This window comes from Notolepis coatsorum (genome assembly GCF_963971535.1).
Source record: "Notolepis coatsorum genome assembly, chromosome: 14".
Lineage (NCBI taxonomy): Eukaryota > Metazoa > Chordata > Actinopteri > Aulopiformes > Paralepididae > Notolepis > Notolepis coatsorum.
The window spans coordinates 93,151,328-93,167,332 of NC_140178.1; the positions used below are offsets into that span (position 1 = coordinate 93,151,328).

The 16,005-nt window shown below is 42.7% G+C and overlaps 1 protein-coding gene across 1 annotated transcript in view; it reads left to right on the plus strand.

The window, feature by feature from the left end:
* Window positions 1-4,567: 4,567 nt before the first annotated feature.
* Window positions 4,568-16,005, plus strand: part of engl (endoglin, like) — a gene marked incomplete at both ends in the record, with an annotated part of 59,974 nt that continues 48,536 nt past the window's right edge. The window contains 4 exons of the mRNA XM_084329210.1: window positions 4,568-4,637; window positions 11,047-11,216; window positions 11,974-12,111; window positions 12,402-12,576. Of these exons, the coding sequence (XP_084185336.1) occupies window positions 4,568-4,637; window positions 11,047-11,216; window positions 11,974-12,111; window positions 12,402-12,576 (553 nt within the window). The remainder of the gene's footprint in view (window positions 4,638-11,046; window positions 11,217-11,973; window positions 12,112-12,401; window positions 12,577-16,005) is intronic.

A 16,005-nucleotide genomic window follows, 5' to 3' on the forward strand; every position in this document is an offset into this window, starting at 1 on the left:
ACACTGTGTTGGCTCATTTTGAAATTAATTGAGGGAGGAGAGAGAGAGAGACTGTTTTATTATTTTCTCCATCCTTCGCTTGCATCTCCAAAACGTCCCCCTCTTTTCAAACTCACGCAGTACTGTCCAGCCTATCCCTCTCTCTCATCCCTCCCATCATCCTGACCTCTGACAAGTCCAAGATCTCAAATAAAGGGGTTATAGCATGCGGGTTAAGTGATCATTATATGATATTCTGTACCCGCAAAAAGCTAAAGCAAAAGGCTGACTGTCACAAAACAGTCACATCTAGAGACCTCAAAACCTACTCTGGCGAGGCCTTTAACCTTGAACTGGAGAGCCTGGATTGGTCAGATGAGCTCAATGGTACACTGGTTGAAGAAACATGGCTTGGCTTCAAAACCAAATTTTCATCAATACTAAACAACATGGCCCCCCTAAGAACCACCAGGGCAAAAAATTGCGCTGAGCCGTGGATGCACACTGAAATACTGACCGCTATGAAAACCAGAGACAAAAAATGCTCTGAGTTTCATAAAAGTCAGTCAAAGCTTACCAAAAGCACGAGCAGTGAACTCCAAGCCCACGTGACTGAACTCAAACTAGAAAGAAACAGACTAAGAAATTACGTAAACTCCATGATCAAAACTACTAAAAAAAATTTCATCAATGACAAAACTGAAGAAAACAAAAATAAACCATGTGCACTTTGGAAATTACTCAATAATCAACTAGGCTGCAGTAAAAAACTTAAAACCAGGTTCTCAAACATAAACATAAAGACGGACAACACGCTCATCACAGACAAGCTGGATGTAGCCAATTACTTAAACACTTTCTTCACAAACATAGCCACAACACTGGTAAACAAACTACCCTCCCACTCAGGGCATTATGGGGTAGAACACATAGTAGCTTACTACAAAAACCTAGGCGTCCACAAAGACGACTTCAAACTGGAAATGGTAACTACAGATGATGTACTCAAAAAACTGAGCGCCCTCCAACCGAACAAGGCCACTGGCCATGACAACATCCCCTCCAAATTCCTCAGAGACTCAGCAGCCGCCATCACCCCAGTCATCACACACATAATAAACCTCTCCATAAAACAGGGACACGTCCCCAAGGACTTCAAAATTGTGAGAGTAACACCCCTGCACAAAAAGGGCAGCAAATTAGACCCAGGCAACTACTGCCCTGTTTCTATCCTTACATCCATCTCGAAAGTCATGGAAAAAAATTTATACGAACAGGTCGAAAAGTACCTCGCGGAAAAAATTCTAATCTACGAATTCCAATCTGGCTTCAGAACATCCCACTCCACTGACACATGCCTTCTCTATTTGAACGACCACATCAAACAAGAGGTGGACGCGGGCAAATACTGCGGCATGGTCATGCTGGACCTACAAAAGGCCTTCGACACTGTCAATCACTCCATTCTGATTGACAAGCTAAAAGCAATTGGTTTTGATAGTCTATCAGTGAGCTGGATACAATCCTACCTGGAGGGGAGAACAGATGGTGGAGGTAAACGGTACCCTATCCCCCCCCCTCCCAGTGAGCTGTGGTGTTCCACAAGGAAGCATACTAGGACCGCTACTGTTCCTAATTTATGCAAATTACATGTCGTCAGCTTGTGACTGCAACTTGTTCCTGTTTGCGGACGACTCAGCCCTGCTGGTCTCTGACAAGAACAAGTTACAGGTTGAAAAAACCCTCAGCTCGGAACTAGGCAAAATCTGCATATGGCTCGCCGACAACAAACTATCATTACACATGGGCAAAACAGAGTCCATTCTCTTCGGTTCAAATAACAAACTCAGCAAGACCGACGGCTTCTCAGTTACAGTGGGTGACAATATTGTCACAAGGAAAGATGAAATTACCTACCTGGGTTCCATCCTAGAGGCAAATCTTTCCTGTGACAAAATGGCATCCAATGTAATAAAAAAAGTCAACCAACGAACTCGATTCTTGTACCGGATCTCCTCTCTGGTGAACAAGAATACCCTGGCCTGAAGACTCTGGCAGGAGCACTCATTCAAGGGTACTACGACTATGCTTGCACCTCATGGTACGAAAGCACCTCAAAGGCACTAAAAACCAAATTACAAACATCTCAAAACAAACTGGTCAGACTACTGCTTGACCTGACTCCTAGAACCCACCTCACCCCTGCCCACTTTGACAACCTAGGATGGCTTAGAGTAGACGACAGAGTACAGCAACTTGCAATGGGCCTGGTCTACAAGATACACTACACGACCAAGGTACCCATGTACATGTCACAATACTTCCCAAAGGTCAGTGAATACCACGTCGACCACAACACCAGAGGGAGCTCCACAAATCATGTTAAACCCAGATTCGGCTCAAACAAGGGACTAAACACGTTTTGCAATTATGCCACATCAATGTGGAACGCCCTACCCAAAGCTGTAAAGGAATGTGAATCACTACCCACTTTCAAAAACCCTCTCAAAGAACACCTATGGGAGACTGCAATTCGAAACTGGCCCCCACAAATGTCCTAACCCAGTTGTACAGTAAATGACCAAGTATGGTTTTGTCAGTATTCCAATGTACAGTGTACAGTGCCCCCCCCCCCCCCCCCCCCACCTCCAATGTACAGTTCTCTCCCCCCCCCCCCCCCCCCCCCACCCAACCCCACCCCACCTACCCAACCTCCTCCAATGTACAGTTTCTACGTCAAATGTATATACACTTTTTTCTGGACACTTTTTGTATCACAAACAGTACTGTATTTGCAAATCTGGTGTGTCATAAATGTATAGATGTAGCAGTACTGTCTATCTGTATGTCGTGTGTGTCATATTATATGTTATGATGAATTGAAAATGGGGGACCCTGATGTAAACAAGACGAAAGTCTTTCTCTGGTCTGCATCCCCTTAACAATTGTATGTATTGAGCCGTACTGTACTGTACCCATTCTGCAATCTGTTAATAAAGTTTTCAATCAATCAATCAAACCATCCCTCCTCGCTCCTCCTCCCTTCAACTCCCCTCCTTCTCTCATCCCTCCCACCATCCCTCCTCCTCCCTTCAACTCCCCTCCTTCTCTCGCTCCCTCTCCCCTTCCTGTTGCCTTCTACGTTTGTAAACGTCTTCAAAGTCCTTTCTTCTGTAGTCGCCACTCCTCTCTCCTGTTTGTCACACCATTCCACGGCCCCTCCCATAGGCTTTCACACTCTTTCGCGGGAATCTCTTTAAAACGTGTCTTTCCCACTTTACCCCCCCCCCCCCCCCCCCGCACATTTTTTAAAGTTATTCGACATGTAAATGATTGTTTCAGTTTATACGTTTTTTATTTTTTTTATTTTTATTTTTACATACATGAAGTATTGTTGTATATCTAAATAACGTATTTATAACGCTACTCTTTTGACCAGCTTTGGTCCGAGCTAGATAGTGTGTGCGAGTGTGTGCGTGTGTGTGCGTGCGTGCGTGTGTGTGCGTGTGTCGGGGAAATGAGGGGGCGTGTGTTTTGAAGAGACTTCTGTGACAGTTTGAGGAGCAACAGCTGGATCACTCTGTCCTGCGTTCAGAGCCACTGTTGCATCTCAGGTGAGTTCACGTTTCGTTTTGAAGCCTACATTAGAAAGTAGGTGGTTAACCATTATTCTCTGTGGTGTGATATTATAGGCTATTTAATTAGCTGCACTGCATTGTAAAACAAAGTTGTGAGTTTAGTATGTATATGTATGAGGTTTGCGTTTGTATCAACATGAATTAGGCTGTAATGGTTCTACAAATGAATATGACTTAATGTGGGTAGGTTATTTGCTACATTTGGGCATTTATTATTGTGCTGACTGATTGCTTGCATTTTACCATTCCTCCTAAATAAGATGATGATTTTACTAATGTTTTAGTTTGATTCCAGTTGTGCTTTTAATTGTTGTGTAAACTGCAGGGCACAGCTAATGAGGTATCATCCCTTTTGAGCACGGATCTCTCTCTCCCTCTCTCTCTTTCTCTCGCTCTCTGTATTTTTTTGAGCAGCCCTAAAATCTATACCAGAGTAGTGCTCAATCTTGCTGTAGCTAGCTCGCAAAATGATCCTTTCAATCTGAATCAACTCAATGGCACTACAGTAGATCGAAAAGTGGTGGTGTTGATGATGATGATGATGACCTTGATCGAATTTTAGAATTTGCAGATGGCTAACCAGTTATTTCAATTCAATTTTGGCTATTTTACCTCTTGTGGTGTTGGCCCCAATATGCAGCTACATTCACAATTTTGCTTCATTCATTTATTTCAACAGAATCAAGTGGCCTTCCTTTGTTGTTTCTCTCTCTCTCTCTCTCTCTCTCTCTCTCTCTCTCTCTCTCTCTCTCTCTCTCTCTCTCTCTCTCTCTCTCTCTCTCTCTCTCTCTGTTCATTTGTCAGATCTTTGGAGCTATTTCATTGCAACATTCTGTGTTTGTTGTAGCCTACAACTACTGCTATGTCTGGACTCTGCCTTACTGTTTTTGTTTCCCCTGGGACGTTCCAGGCAGGAGCCTCTCCAGTGAAATCTGTGCCAGGGAACGGTCATGATGGTGTCAATGTCAGGGGCAGGGTGGACTGTCTTCTGCCTCCTACTGCTAGGTGAAGGAACTGCAGGTAAAGGCATCAGGACCCCGATGACACGGCAGATCAGGCCCTCATCATCAGGGGCCCCAGGGGGGTCTCAAACTCTTTTATTTAGGAATTTTTTTGGCGACCCCACTTAATTTCAATGTGGAATTAAGGAATATCAAAATAAAAGCACACGTTGTTCAACTTGATCATGCATATTTATTAGAACATTTTATTACAGCACGTTTGATCAATACACATTTATGTTATGTTGCCAGAACATATATATATATTTATATATATATAAAAAGCCAATTGCCAATGAGCGACCCCACTGTCACCCGTAGTTTGAGAACCGCTGGTCTAGATCCTATCGCAGAGAAGGACGTTGGCAGTGATTTGCCAGGGGGTTGTCACCTCGTCACCTCGTGGCCAAGCTGCAAAGCCGCAACTTGTCATAATTTACACATAAAAAGTACTTTATAAATGTATCCACCATATTAACCCATTACCTATAAATCTAAAATAAACGTACAAAAAAAAAACGTCCTTCCGGGCGATGGCATCTAGATGCTATGCTGAGGCGCTGGGCAGCCTTCTGTGGCTTTGGACTGTGTGGTGCTGGGATGGAAATGTGAACTCCTGAAAGGTTTATAGCCCAGTGTGTGTTCTATCACACACACACACACACACACACACACACACACACACACACACACACACACACACACACACACACACACACACACACACACACACACACACACACACACACACACACACACACACACACACACACACACACACACACACACTGTTCTGTCCTTCTACACCTGGCTGAGGATCTGCATGGCAACCAAACACGTGAAGGACATTCTCCTCTCACCTTGAGATTGATTATGGGCCACAAGATAATTCTCAAGAGTATTTGCAAATTATTATTTTACGGGTAGGTTTTTCTTCTTTCACTTTAAGACTGAGTGCAATACTCAGTGGGATTTGAAGGGAATGAAAGTGGATCAGAGATTTTGAGATCTGTATACATTAAGATACCTATCTAAGATCTGTATACACTAAGATACCTATCTAAGATCTGTATACACTAAGATACCTATCTAAGATCTGTATACACTAAGATACCTAAGATCTGTATACACTAAGATACCTATCTAAGATCTGTATACATTAAGATGCCAATCTAAGATCTGTATACACTAAGATACCTATCTAAGATCTGTATACATTAAGATGCCAATCTAAGATCTGTATACACTAAGATACCTATCTAATATCTGTATACACTAAGATACCTATCTAAGATCTGTATACATTAAGATGCCAATCTAAGATCTGTATACACTAAGATACCCATTTAAGATCTGTATACACTAAGATACCCATCTAAGATCTATATACACTAGTGCCTTGTCTCCATTAGCTATGTTCAGCCTGGCTGGGGCTAGCCATGGTCTAGCAAGGTATGATATGGTTGGGTTTGTGTCTCCATTACGTTTCTTGTAAACTCTCCGGTTGCTAGGCAAACTTCCAAAATTCACACCAGCAACTGTGGTACACCAGCTAAACCATGATGATACAACAGTTCCAGGTCTGGCCAGGTTGTGAAAGGTGTGTCTCAGCCGGGGTCCAGACAGGTCTGGCCAGGTTCTAAAGACAATGGAGACGCTCACTGTGTGCCAGATCTGTATACACTAAGATACCATCTAAGATCTGTATACACTAAGATACCATCTAAGATCTGTATACACTAAGATACCATCTAAGATCAGTATACACTAAGATACCATCTAAGATCTGTATACACTAAGATACCATCTAAGATCTTTATACACTAAGATACCATCTAAGATCTTTATACACTAAGATACCATCTAAGATCTGTATACACTAAGATACCATCTAACATCTGTATACACTAAGATACCATCTAAGATCTGTATACACTAAGATACCATCTAACATCTGTATACACTAAGATACCATCTAAGATCTGTATACACTAAGATACCATCTAAGATCTTTATACACTAAGATACCATCTAAGATCTGTATACACTAAGATACCATCTAACATCTGTATACACTAAGATACCATCTAAGATTTGTATACAATAAGATACCATCTAATATCTGTATACACTAAGATACCATCTAAGATCTGTATACACTAAGATACCATCTAAGATCTGTATACACTAAGATACCATCTAACATCTGTATACACTAAGATACCATCTAAGATCTGTATACACTAAGATACCATCTAACATCTGTATACAATAAGATACCATCTAAGATCTGTATACACTAAGATACCATCTAACATCTGTATACACTAAGATACCATCTAAGATCTGTATACACTAAGATACCATCTAAGATCTGTATACACTAAGATACCATCTAAGATCTGTATACACTAAGATACCATCTAAGATCTTTATACACTAAGATACCATCTAAGATCTTTATACACTAAGATACCTATCTAAGATATGTATACACTAAGATACCATCTAAGATCTTTATACACTAAGATACCATCTAAGATCTTTATACACTAAGATACTTATCTAAGATATGTATACACTAAAATACCATCTAAGATCTTTATACACTAAGATACCATCTAAGATCTTTATACACTAAGATACCATCTAAGATCTGTATACACTAAGATACCATCTAAGATATGTATACACTAAGATACCATCTAAGATATGTATACACTAAGATACCCATCTAAGATCTGTATACACTAAGATACCTATCTAACATCTGTATACACTAAGATACCTATCTAAGATATGTATACACTAAGAATCTAAGATATTTATACACTAAGATACCATCTAAGATCTTTATACACTAAGATACCATCTAAGATCTGTATACACTAAGATACCATCTAAGATCTGTATACACTAAGATACCATCTAAGATATGTATACACTAAGATACCATCTAAGATATGTATACACTAAGATCTAAGCTGTTGCAACAATGTAATTTACCCTTTGGGATAATAAAGTTCTTATCTGAACTTATCTTATCTTAAGATCGAAGGGGCCCATGATCATTTAGGGTGGGTTCAGACCCTCCTGGCCCACCCTCCATAACTCAAGTCCTGTTTTAATAGAAAATGTGAGGTAAAACAAAAATGAACAATAACACAATATTTGAAGGGGTGTTTATAACTCTGACATAACACTGTCATGAACATGACATAACATCTGACATAGATGTTCATGAATGTTAACAATTGTTGTCATTAACACATTGCCCGCCGGGGGTTATGCCCATCTCATACCCCTCTCTGCCAGCGCTGTAAGCCTATGGAGATGTTTACCTTCTTTGCAGGGCTATAACTTTTAAAATGTTATTGCTATATTGACATTACTATGGCCCATTCAACATCGATTATCTATCGTTCAGGATGTAGGAACGTTATACTTTTTCATTCATACATTGTTGTGTTAATACCTTCTAGAATATAAGTATGTTTTTAATCTTTTCTGCTGTAATTAAAAAAATGCTAGTTATAGGCCCAAACGCATAAAGATTATCGATTGCCATTTCTTTCCCATACACGCTATATTAAAAATTCAAATGTATATGATCGGTATACATTATGCTTCATCATGCGTGGAGGAAAGGGGGGGGGGTAGTTTATAATTCCTTGATCGTCAGTAACTGCTTTATGTAGGTTGGATGGATATATTGATCAGATGGTTTGCAAACAAGGAAATGCACAATCGGGTTGAAAATAACGTTATATTCCTCTTACCGTGGGCCAATGAGACTGGCGGTGAAAGATCCCAATTATACGACGCCGATCGCCTAGGTCCATTTCCGGTTTGTATGGCGCAATAAATGCCGAAATCATATCGATTATTAAGTTTAGAAAGCGATCCATTATGTACATAGTGTCTGTCGGGAGTCCCGTAACGAGATGTGGCTGCCGGATGATTTTCCTCAATGCACTGATGCCATTTCCTGTTTTGAGAGTGTAACTCGCCCGACCATACACCAGGCGGGGTTATTGAGCCGTCGTTGCAGTCACATCTGGGGTCCAGCTGCAGGACCGGGTGTGGGTATATGAATTATGAATGCCATGGCGAAAAAATGAAATATTGATCTAAAAAACGCTGTACAGCGATCCTGGCAGACAACGCATGGCGGCCAATAACGCTGGACAGCGTTTTTGGCGCTGGAAGTGTTAAGTGTCAAGTTGTCAATGTCACATTAACCTACAACTAGTGCAGTGCCCGTTTCGGAACAGGCAGATTGCTTGGCCCCCAGAAGTGCTGTTTGCAACGTTATGACCCACGGTATGGCCGCTAGCAGCGTTGTAACCCACGGTATACCGCTAGCAGCGCTATAACCCACGGTATGGCCTCTGCCAGCATCGTGACCCATGGTATGGCCGCTAGCAGCGCTGTGACCCATGGTATGGCCTCTGCCAGCATCGTGACCCACGGTATGGCCTCTAGCAGCGCTGTGGAGACCCACTGTATGGCCGCTAGCAGCGTTGTGGAGACCCACTGTATGGTCTCTAGACTCTAGCAGCGCTGTAACCGACTGTATGGCTGCTAGCAGCATCGTGACCCACTGTATGGCTGCTAGCAGCGTTGTGGAGACCCACTGTATGGCTGCTAGCAGCATCGTGACCCACTGTATGGCTGCTAGCAGCGCTGTAACCCACTGTATGGCTGCTAGCAGCATCGTGACCCACTGTATGGCCGCTAGCAGCGCTGTGACCCACGGTATGGCCGCTAGCAGCGCTGTGACCCACGGTATGGCCGCTAGCAGCGCTGTGACCCACGGTATGGCCGCTAGCAGCGCTGTGACCCACGGTATGGCCGCTAGCAGTGTTGTGGAGACCCACGGTATGGCTTCTAGCAGTGTTGTGGAGACCCACGGTATGGCCGCTAGCAGCGCTCTTGAGAGCCGCTCATCCGATCGACTTCACAACACTCGACACTGCACTCCCTTGGGTCAGAAATTCACCCGCCAAATGTAAAGTTTGTTGCTATAGCACCACCAGATTCTAGCCAATTGACACCATATTCAATACTGCACTCCACTGGGTCCTCAGCAATATACCCACTGAATGTGAAGTCAATCGGATGAACAGTTCTCGAGATATATGCAAAAGACAGAAATGCACTATAGCACCACCTTCTGGCCAAATCAATTGCACCATAAAAGCATAAAAGCACCATATTTGACTCTGCACTCCCCTGGGTCCTCAGCGAAACACCCGCCAAGCGCGAAGTCGATCAGATTAACGGTTCTTGAGATGCGTGAAGGACAGACACACATTATAGCGCCATCATCTGGCCAAATGGCACCATTATATTCAACATCGCACTCCCCTGGGTCCAGAAATACACCCACCGAGCATGAAGCCGATCGGATGAATGTTGGATGAACCAGAGAGAGAGAGAGAAGGATAGATGGACAGGAGCAGGGCTTTAGGAACAGATCTGTACCTAAGTACTGGACTTACTGGAATGAATTGAGTCCTGTTGGCAACTACTGTCTCTGACTGTTATTATAGAGTGTAGAGAGACAGTGAGCAATGGAATGACCATTTGAAAGAAGTGGACTGCTGGTGACATTTTAACCATTATGTCTGAAAGCTCAAAGACACTGACCTCAATAGTCCTATATCCAAGAAGACTGTGGTTAACAAGACAGTGTTCTCTCAGCATTTGGTTTTGGTTGTTTGAGTTGGAGGACCCCACTGTCCCATCTGTCTGTCTCGCCTGTCTGGATATCATATTTTTCATTTTTAACAGCTTTTTTGTCTGGGTTTATTATTGCGCGCACCAAACACCATGTCAAATTGAACGTAGACTTGGTGGATCATTTGATTATGGCTCATGGTGATTTAAAAGTCGTTTTGGGAGAGAAAATGTTTAACTCAGAGAAGTGGAAAGAATTCGATGGTATATAACTGAATAAATAAACCGGCCTCAGAGGAAATGTGGTCCCCTGGAGCACCGTTTGAAGCTACCTGCAAAGTTACTGTTCCACTGTTGTTGTTGTTGTTGGTGTTTACGTTTACAATGGCACGGCCCGCATTAATTAATTTATTTGGGCTCACGTTTGGTTCACAGTGCCTCAAAGTTATTTTGTTTTGAACTTTTGATTCATGATGGCATAAGATAAAAATACAATAATTCCAAGAATTACATGTAGCCTATCCCTTTCACTGCGACAATACAGAAGGTGAACACTTTCACTGCCACACGACAAAGGGTTAACCCTTTCACTACCACACTACAGAAGGTTAACCCTTTCACTACCATACTACAGACGTCTGTAGTGTGGTAGTGAGAGGGTTAACCTTCTGTAGTGTGGTAGTGAAAGGGCTATAGTAAATCTGTTTTGTAAATGAATTGCAATGCATTATCCATATGTGCCACAGGTCAAAGTGAGGAGGTGCAGTGCTCGTTGTCTCCAGCGGGGGCGCTCCACCCTGTTCAGGGTCTCCTCGAGAGGTTTGTGGCTGGCCCGGGATGCGCTGCCAGGGAGACTGGCGCCACGGAGACTCATGTGATTGCTGTGGGGAAACCTACACATGGTCCTGATAAACAGGTTAACTTTTTACAACAAACATTATTAGACACCAATGATTGCACCAAACAGGTTAAGAAATTATTACAAACAGGTTAACTATTACACAGTCCCAATAAACAGGTTAACAAAGTATTACACCAAACAGGATTGTTAAAGTTATGTGATGCATACGATTGCATGTAACTGTCTAACTGTTTCCACAAGAGGGCGCTATAGGCAGAGCTATTGACGCTGGCGCCAGGTAAGAGGGTATTTAAGGGATTGTTCCCTCCCTCTCTGTCTCTTCCCACCTACCTCCCACAGAGAGAAGGTCTCATGTACTGTGTACCAATGTGATAATAAACTACGCCGATTAAAGGCTGAAGTGAGAGGACCTTGTCGTCATGATAAGTTATTGTCGCCCCATAGCCAACATCTGTCAACAAGGATAATAAATTATTACACATTCCCGATAAACAGGTTAACAAAGTATTACACCAAACAGGATAATAAATTATTACACAGTCCCAATAAACAGGGTTAACAAATTATTACACAGTCCCGATAAACAGGTTAACAAATGAGTACACCAAACAGGTTCACACATTATTACACCAAATGATTGCACCAAACAGGTCAAACATTATTTCATCAAATTATTATACCAAACAGGTTAACTATTACACAATCCCAATAAACAGGTTAACAAATTATTACACAGTCTCCATAAACTTCTGAAGGCAGAAACTATATGTTTCTTATAACCCTTTTCCATGTGTTCCCATCCTGCCTGTAGGTGACGGTGGTTCTGACACCTCTGTCTGGGTCCCGCCCCCCTCACCGAGCCCTGGTCCTGGTGCTCAGCTCCCTGCAGCCTCTCCGCTGGTGGCTGGAGGCTCAGAGACTTCCTCCTGGTCTCCCAGTGCTGGTGCAGGTCAGAAGCTCTGTCTTGTCCTTGTCCTTGTCCTTGTCCTTGTCTTGTCTTGTCTTGTCTTGTCTTGTCTTGTCCTTGTCTTGTCTTGTCTTGTCTTGTCTTGTCTTGTCTTGTCTTGTCTTGTCTTGTCTTGTCTTGTCTTGTCTTGTCTTGTCTTGTCTTGTCTTGTCCTGTCCTGTCCTGTCCTGCCTTGACTTGTTTGTGTGTGCGTATGTGTGCCCGCACATGTATGTGTATGTGTCCATGTATGAGTGTCTGCTCCAGCTTGTCTCTCTCCTCCTCACCACCAGGTGTCTGTTAACTCCACGGTGCGGTCGTTCAGTCTGCCTCTGAGGGTCCAGCCCCTGCTCTCCCTGCCCTTCCGTCCACGGCCACTCCTCCGCTGGGCCACGCAGCGCCACGGCAGCCTGTCCTCTCTGACGCACACCGGCCACGCCAACCGAGTGCGCCTCCGCCTGGGAGAGGGTGAGACTCTCAGGACGCCAGTCCTCATACTTGGAGGCCTTGCACAGAATGTTTAGAATGCCCATTTGTTTGCCATGTTGGAAGAAACAACGATTGCCATGTTAGTGCTGTGACAAACTGTCAAAAAGGGCTTTAGTTTTTTAGATACCCCTACCGGAGGTAGAACAAAACACAAGCATGTTTTTCCTCATCTCTAAGGTCTCCCATATATGAAATGGATTCTTGTATAAAAATATTTTACTGCAAAACTTGTTAAATTGATAGATATTGTTATACACCCCCAAAGTAAAAAAGAACCAAAATATAGCCTGGCCGTATGGGAGTTGAGACATATAAACTCATGTAGATTAATAATACAAGCTCCAAGAGTTTTCAAATTTGACATGCTAGCAGTCAGACAGTTGCTTAACCTAATAGAAAAACCTGGTTGTGAATATCTTTATGCATGTAGGAAATATATACCTATGTACACATACTTAAAATAAGCGGAAATGTAAAAAATGTATATCTATGCAGAATGTTCTCATTTACTTTGTAGTAGCCCTGCCATGGATTGTCATAGAAACACATATGAGGGCTTTTTCGGAAAGGTGTGGTTGTGCTGAATCCAGCAATACCACATGTGTAAATATAGCATGCATGGTCAGGGAGTTACATCAGTAAATGTATGAGGTGTCCTAAATGAAAGAAAATTAAACATTGACATAATGAAGTCTTCAGTCCAAAGCCCATATCAGTGGTGAGAAGCATGTTGGCAAATTCAATGTTACTGCAAAGTAAAGTCACTTGAGGTAATGTTCTGGTCTATAATGTTAATATATTTATGATACATTTAATAAATTATACATTTCATTATGATACATTTTATGATACTTCATATGGAAACAAAGATCCAATTGAATCAGGTTGAAATTGAAATAGAACACCTTTATTTCAATCTACTGCATTCTGATATATCAAGAAAGGTAATAGATTGGTGTCTTATTAAGGTTTCTTGATCTGGGAAACAAGTTGCAGCGGAACAGTAATATCATGCTTTTCCAATGTTTTACCTACTCTACCACTGCACAGAAATTAGGCATTTTCTTTAGAAAGTGGTTACCAAGGCGGTCAGGTGGCGTAGCGGAGATTGCGCTCGTCACCAATGTAAGAGGTTGCGGTCTTGACTCCCGGAGTCAGCATTGCCTTGGCTTGGGCTGATCGCTATACTAACTCGTTTGGCTGGGTTAGGGGGAGGGAAGCCGTGGGTGGGAAACTGGCGTTGTGGACAGAGACGCCTACAGGTCAGGTCTGGGTGCTTGCTCAGCATAGGCAGGACTTGAGGAAGGCAGCGTGACCTCCCACGCGTTACACTTCACCAATGAGAGCCCTCGCTGCCAGGTGAGAAGAGAGCCACTGGCTGTCGCCGCACGTGTCGGAGGAAGTGTGCGGATACTTCAGGGTTCCCTTGTACCGACCAGTAGGAGAACATGCGCACAACAACCAGGTAGGGGAGGGGGGGGAATTGGCAGAACGACTAAATTGGGACGGGGAGAAAACAGAGAAAAACCGGAGAAAGAGAGATAAAAAAAAAAAAAAAGTGGTTACCAATGGTTACAGTTTGGAAGAGAGACATCTACTATTTCTTTTCTTTTCTGAATTATCTTTTTTCCCCATTCTTTTTCCGTTTTTCTCCCATCCCAATGTTAGTCGTTATGCCAATTCCCAATCCCCTTCCTGGTCGTTGCGCACTCTACCCCCTACCGTCGGTCTGGGAGGGCGGAGACTATCACATGCTTCCTCAGACACATGTGTAGCCAGCCCACCACTTCTTTTCACCTGGCAGCGCGGACCCTCACTGGGGCAGTGTAACGTGTGGAAGGTCACACTACCTCTCCTAGATCCTTCCCTTGCTGTGCAGGCGCCCCGACCGAACTGTAGGAGTCGCTGTTTACAACGACCAGGACCCACCCTTGCTGAGTTTCCCACCCGCTAACACTGCCAATTGTGTTAGTATGGACGGTCGGCCAACCCGGAAGCACCACAGCTGGATTCGATCCCACTGTCTCTGTGGTGGTAGACAGACGCTTAGTTTGCTGCGCTACCCGGCCGCCCTGACATCTACTATTAGAGGTGTACCAATACCATCTTTAGGTGACCAATTCCTTCCATTATCAATAGTGATACTGTAGTAATAATAATAATAATAATAATAATAATAATAATAATAATAATAATAATAATAATAATAATAATAATAATCTTTATTTATATAGCACCTTTCATACATAGAATGCAGCTCAAAGTGCTTAACAGAGCAACATTTGACAATAAAGCAAAGAAAAGTAAAGAAAAGAAAAGCAGAAGTTTAAAACCACAGAAAGAAAATTGCAAAACATGATTAAGAAAATAGCTAAAATGTATTTTAATGTATTTATTTGTATGTATTTTAGTGTATTGCAACCTATATTGATTCCTACTGTGTTTTAATTATTGTACTATGTTTTAATTATTGTTGTGCTCATGTCACCTGCCCCAGAGACTACAGTTGAAAATTAGCCAACTTGGCTAAACTGGCATATTTACAGTCAAATGTTTCTTAATATGCACTGTCTCTGTATTTTAAACCAATAAATACAAATACAAACAGGGATTTTAAAAGCAAGAGTATAAAAATAGGTCTTGAGCTGTGCTTTAAAGCTATCCACAGAGGCTGCCTGTTTTATATGTAGTGGGAGATTATTCCAATCCGTCTGCCCATAGAAACAAAAAGCTGCTTCGCCATATTTTTTATATTTCATTGTAGGCACCTCGAGCAGGTCCGCACTAAAGGACCTGATGGGGGCGGTTTGGAACATATCTATGTAGGCAGTCGCAGAGGTAGGACGGTGCCAGACCATTAAGAGCTTTAAAAACAAGCAAGAGAATTTTTCAATCAATCCTAAAAACAACCGGGAGCCAATGCAGTGAAGCTAAAACTGGAGTAATATGTTCCCTCATTTTAGTTCTAGTTAAAATTCTGGCTGCCGCATTTTGGACAAGCTGTAATCTGTCAGTTGTTTTCTTTGGCAGGCCAGAAAAAAGTGCATTACAATAATCAAGCCGAGAGAAAACAAAAGCGTGGATCAGCGTTTTTGCATCATACAGGGACAGCCTTCCGACTGTCTCAATAAAGAACCTTCTCTCCTGTGTCTCCTCTACTCTGTCTCCCTCTCAGCCTTCCTACTGTCTCAATAAAGAACCTTCTCTCCTGTGTCTCCTCTACTCTGTCTCCCTCTCAGCCTTCCTACTGTCTCAATAAAGAACCTTCTCTCCTGTGTCTCCTCTACTCTGTCTCCCTCTCAGCCTTCCTACTGTCTCAATAAAGAACCTTCTCTCCTGTGTCTCCTCTACTCTGTCTCCCTCTCTGCCTTCCTACTGTCTCAATAAAGAACCTTCTCTCCTGTGTCT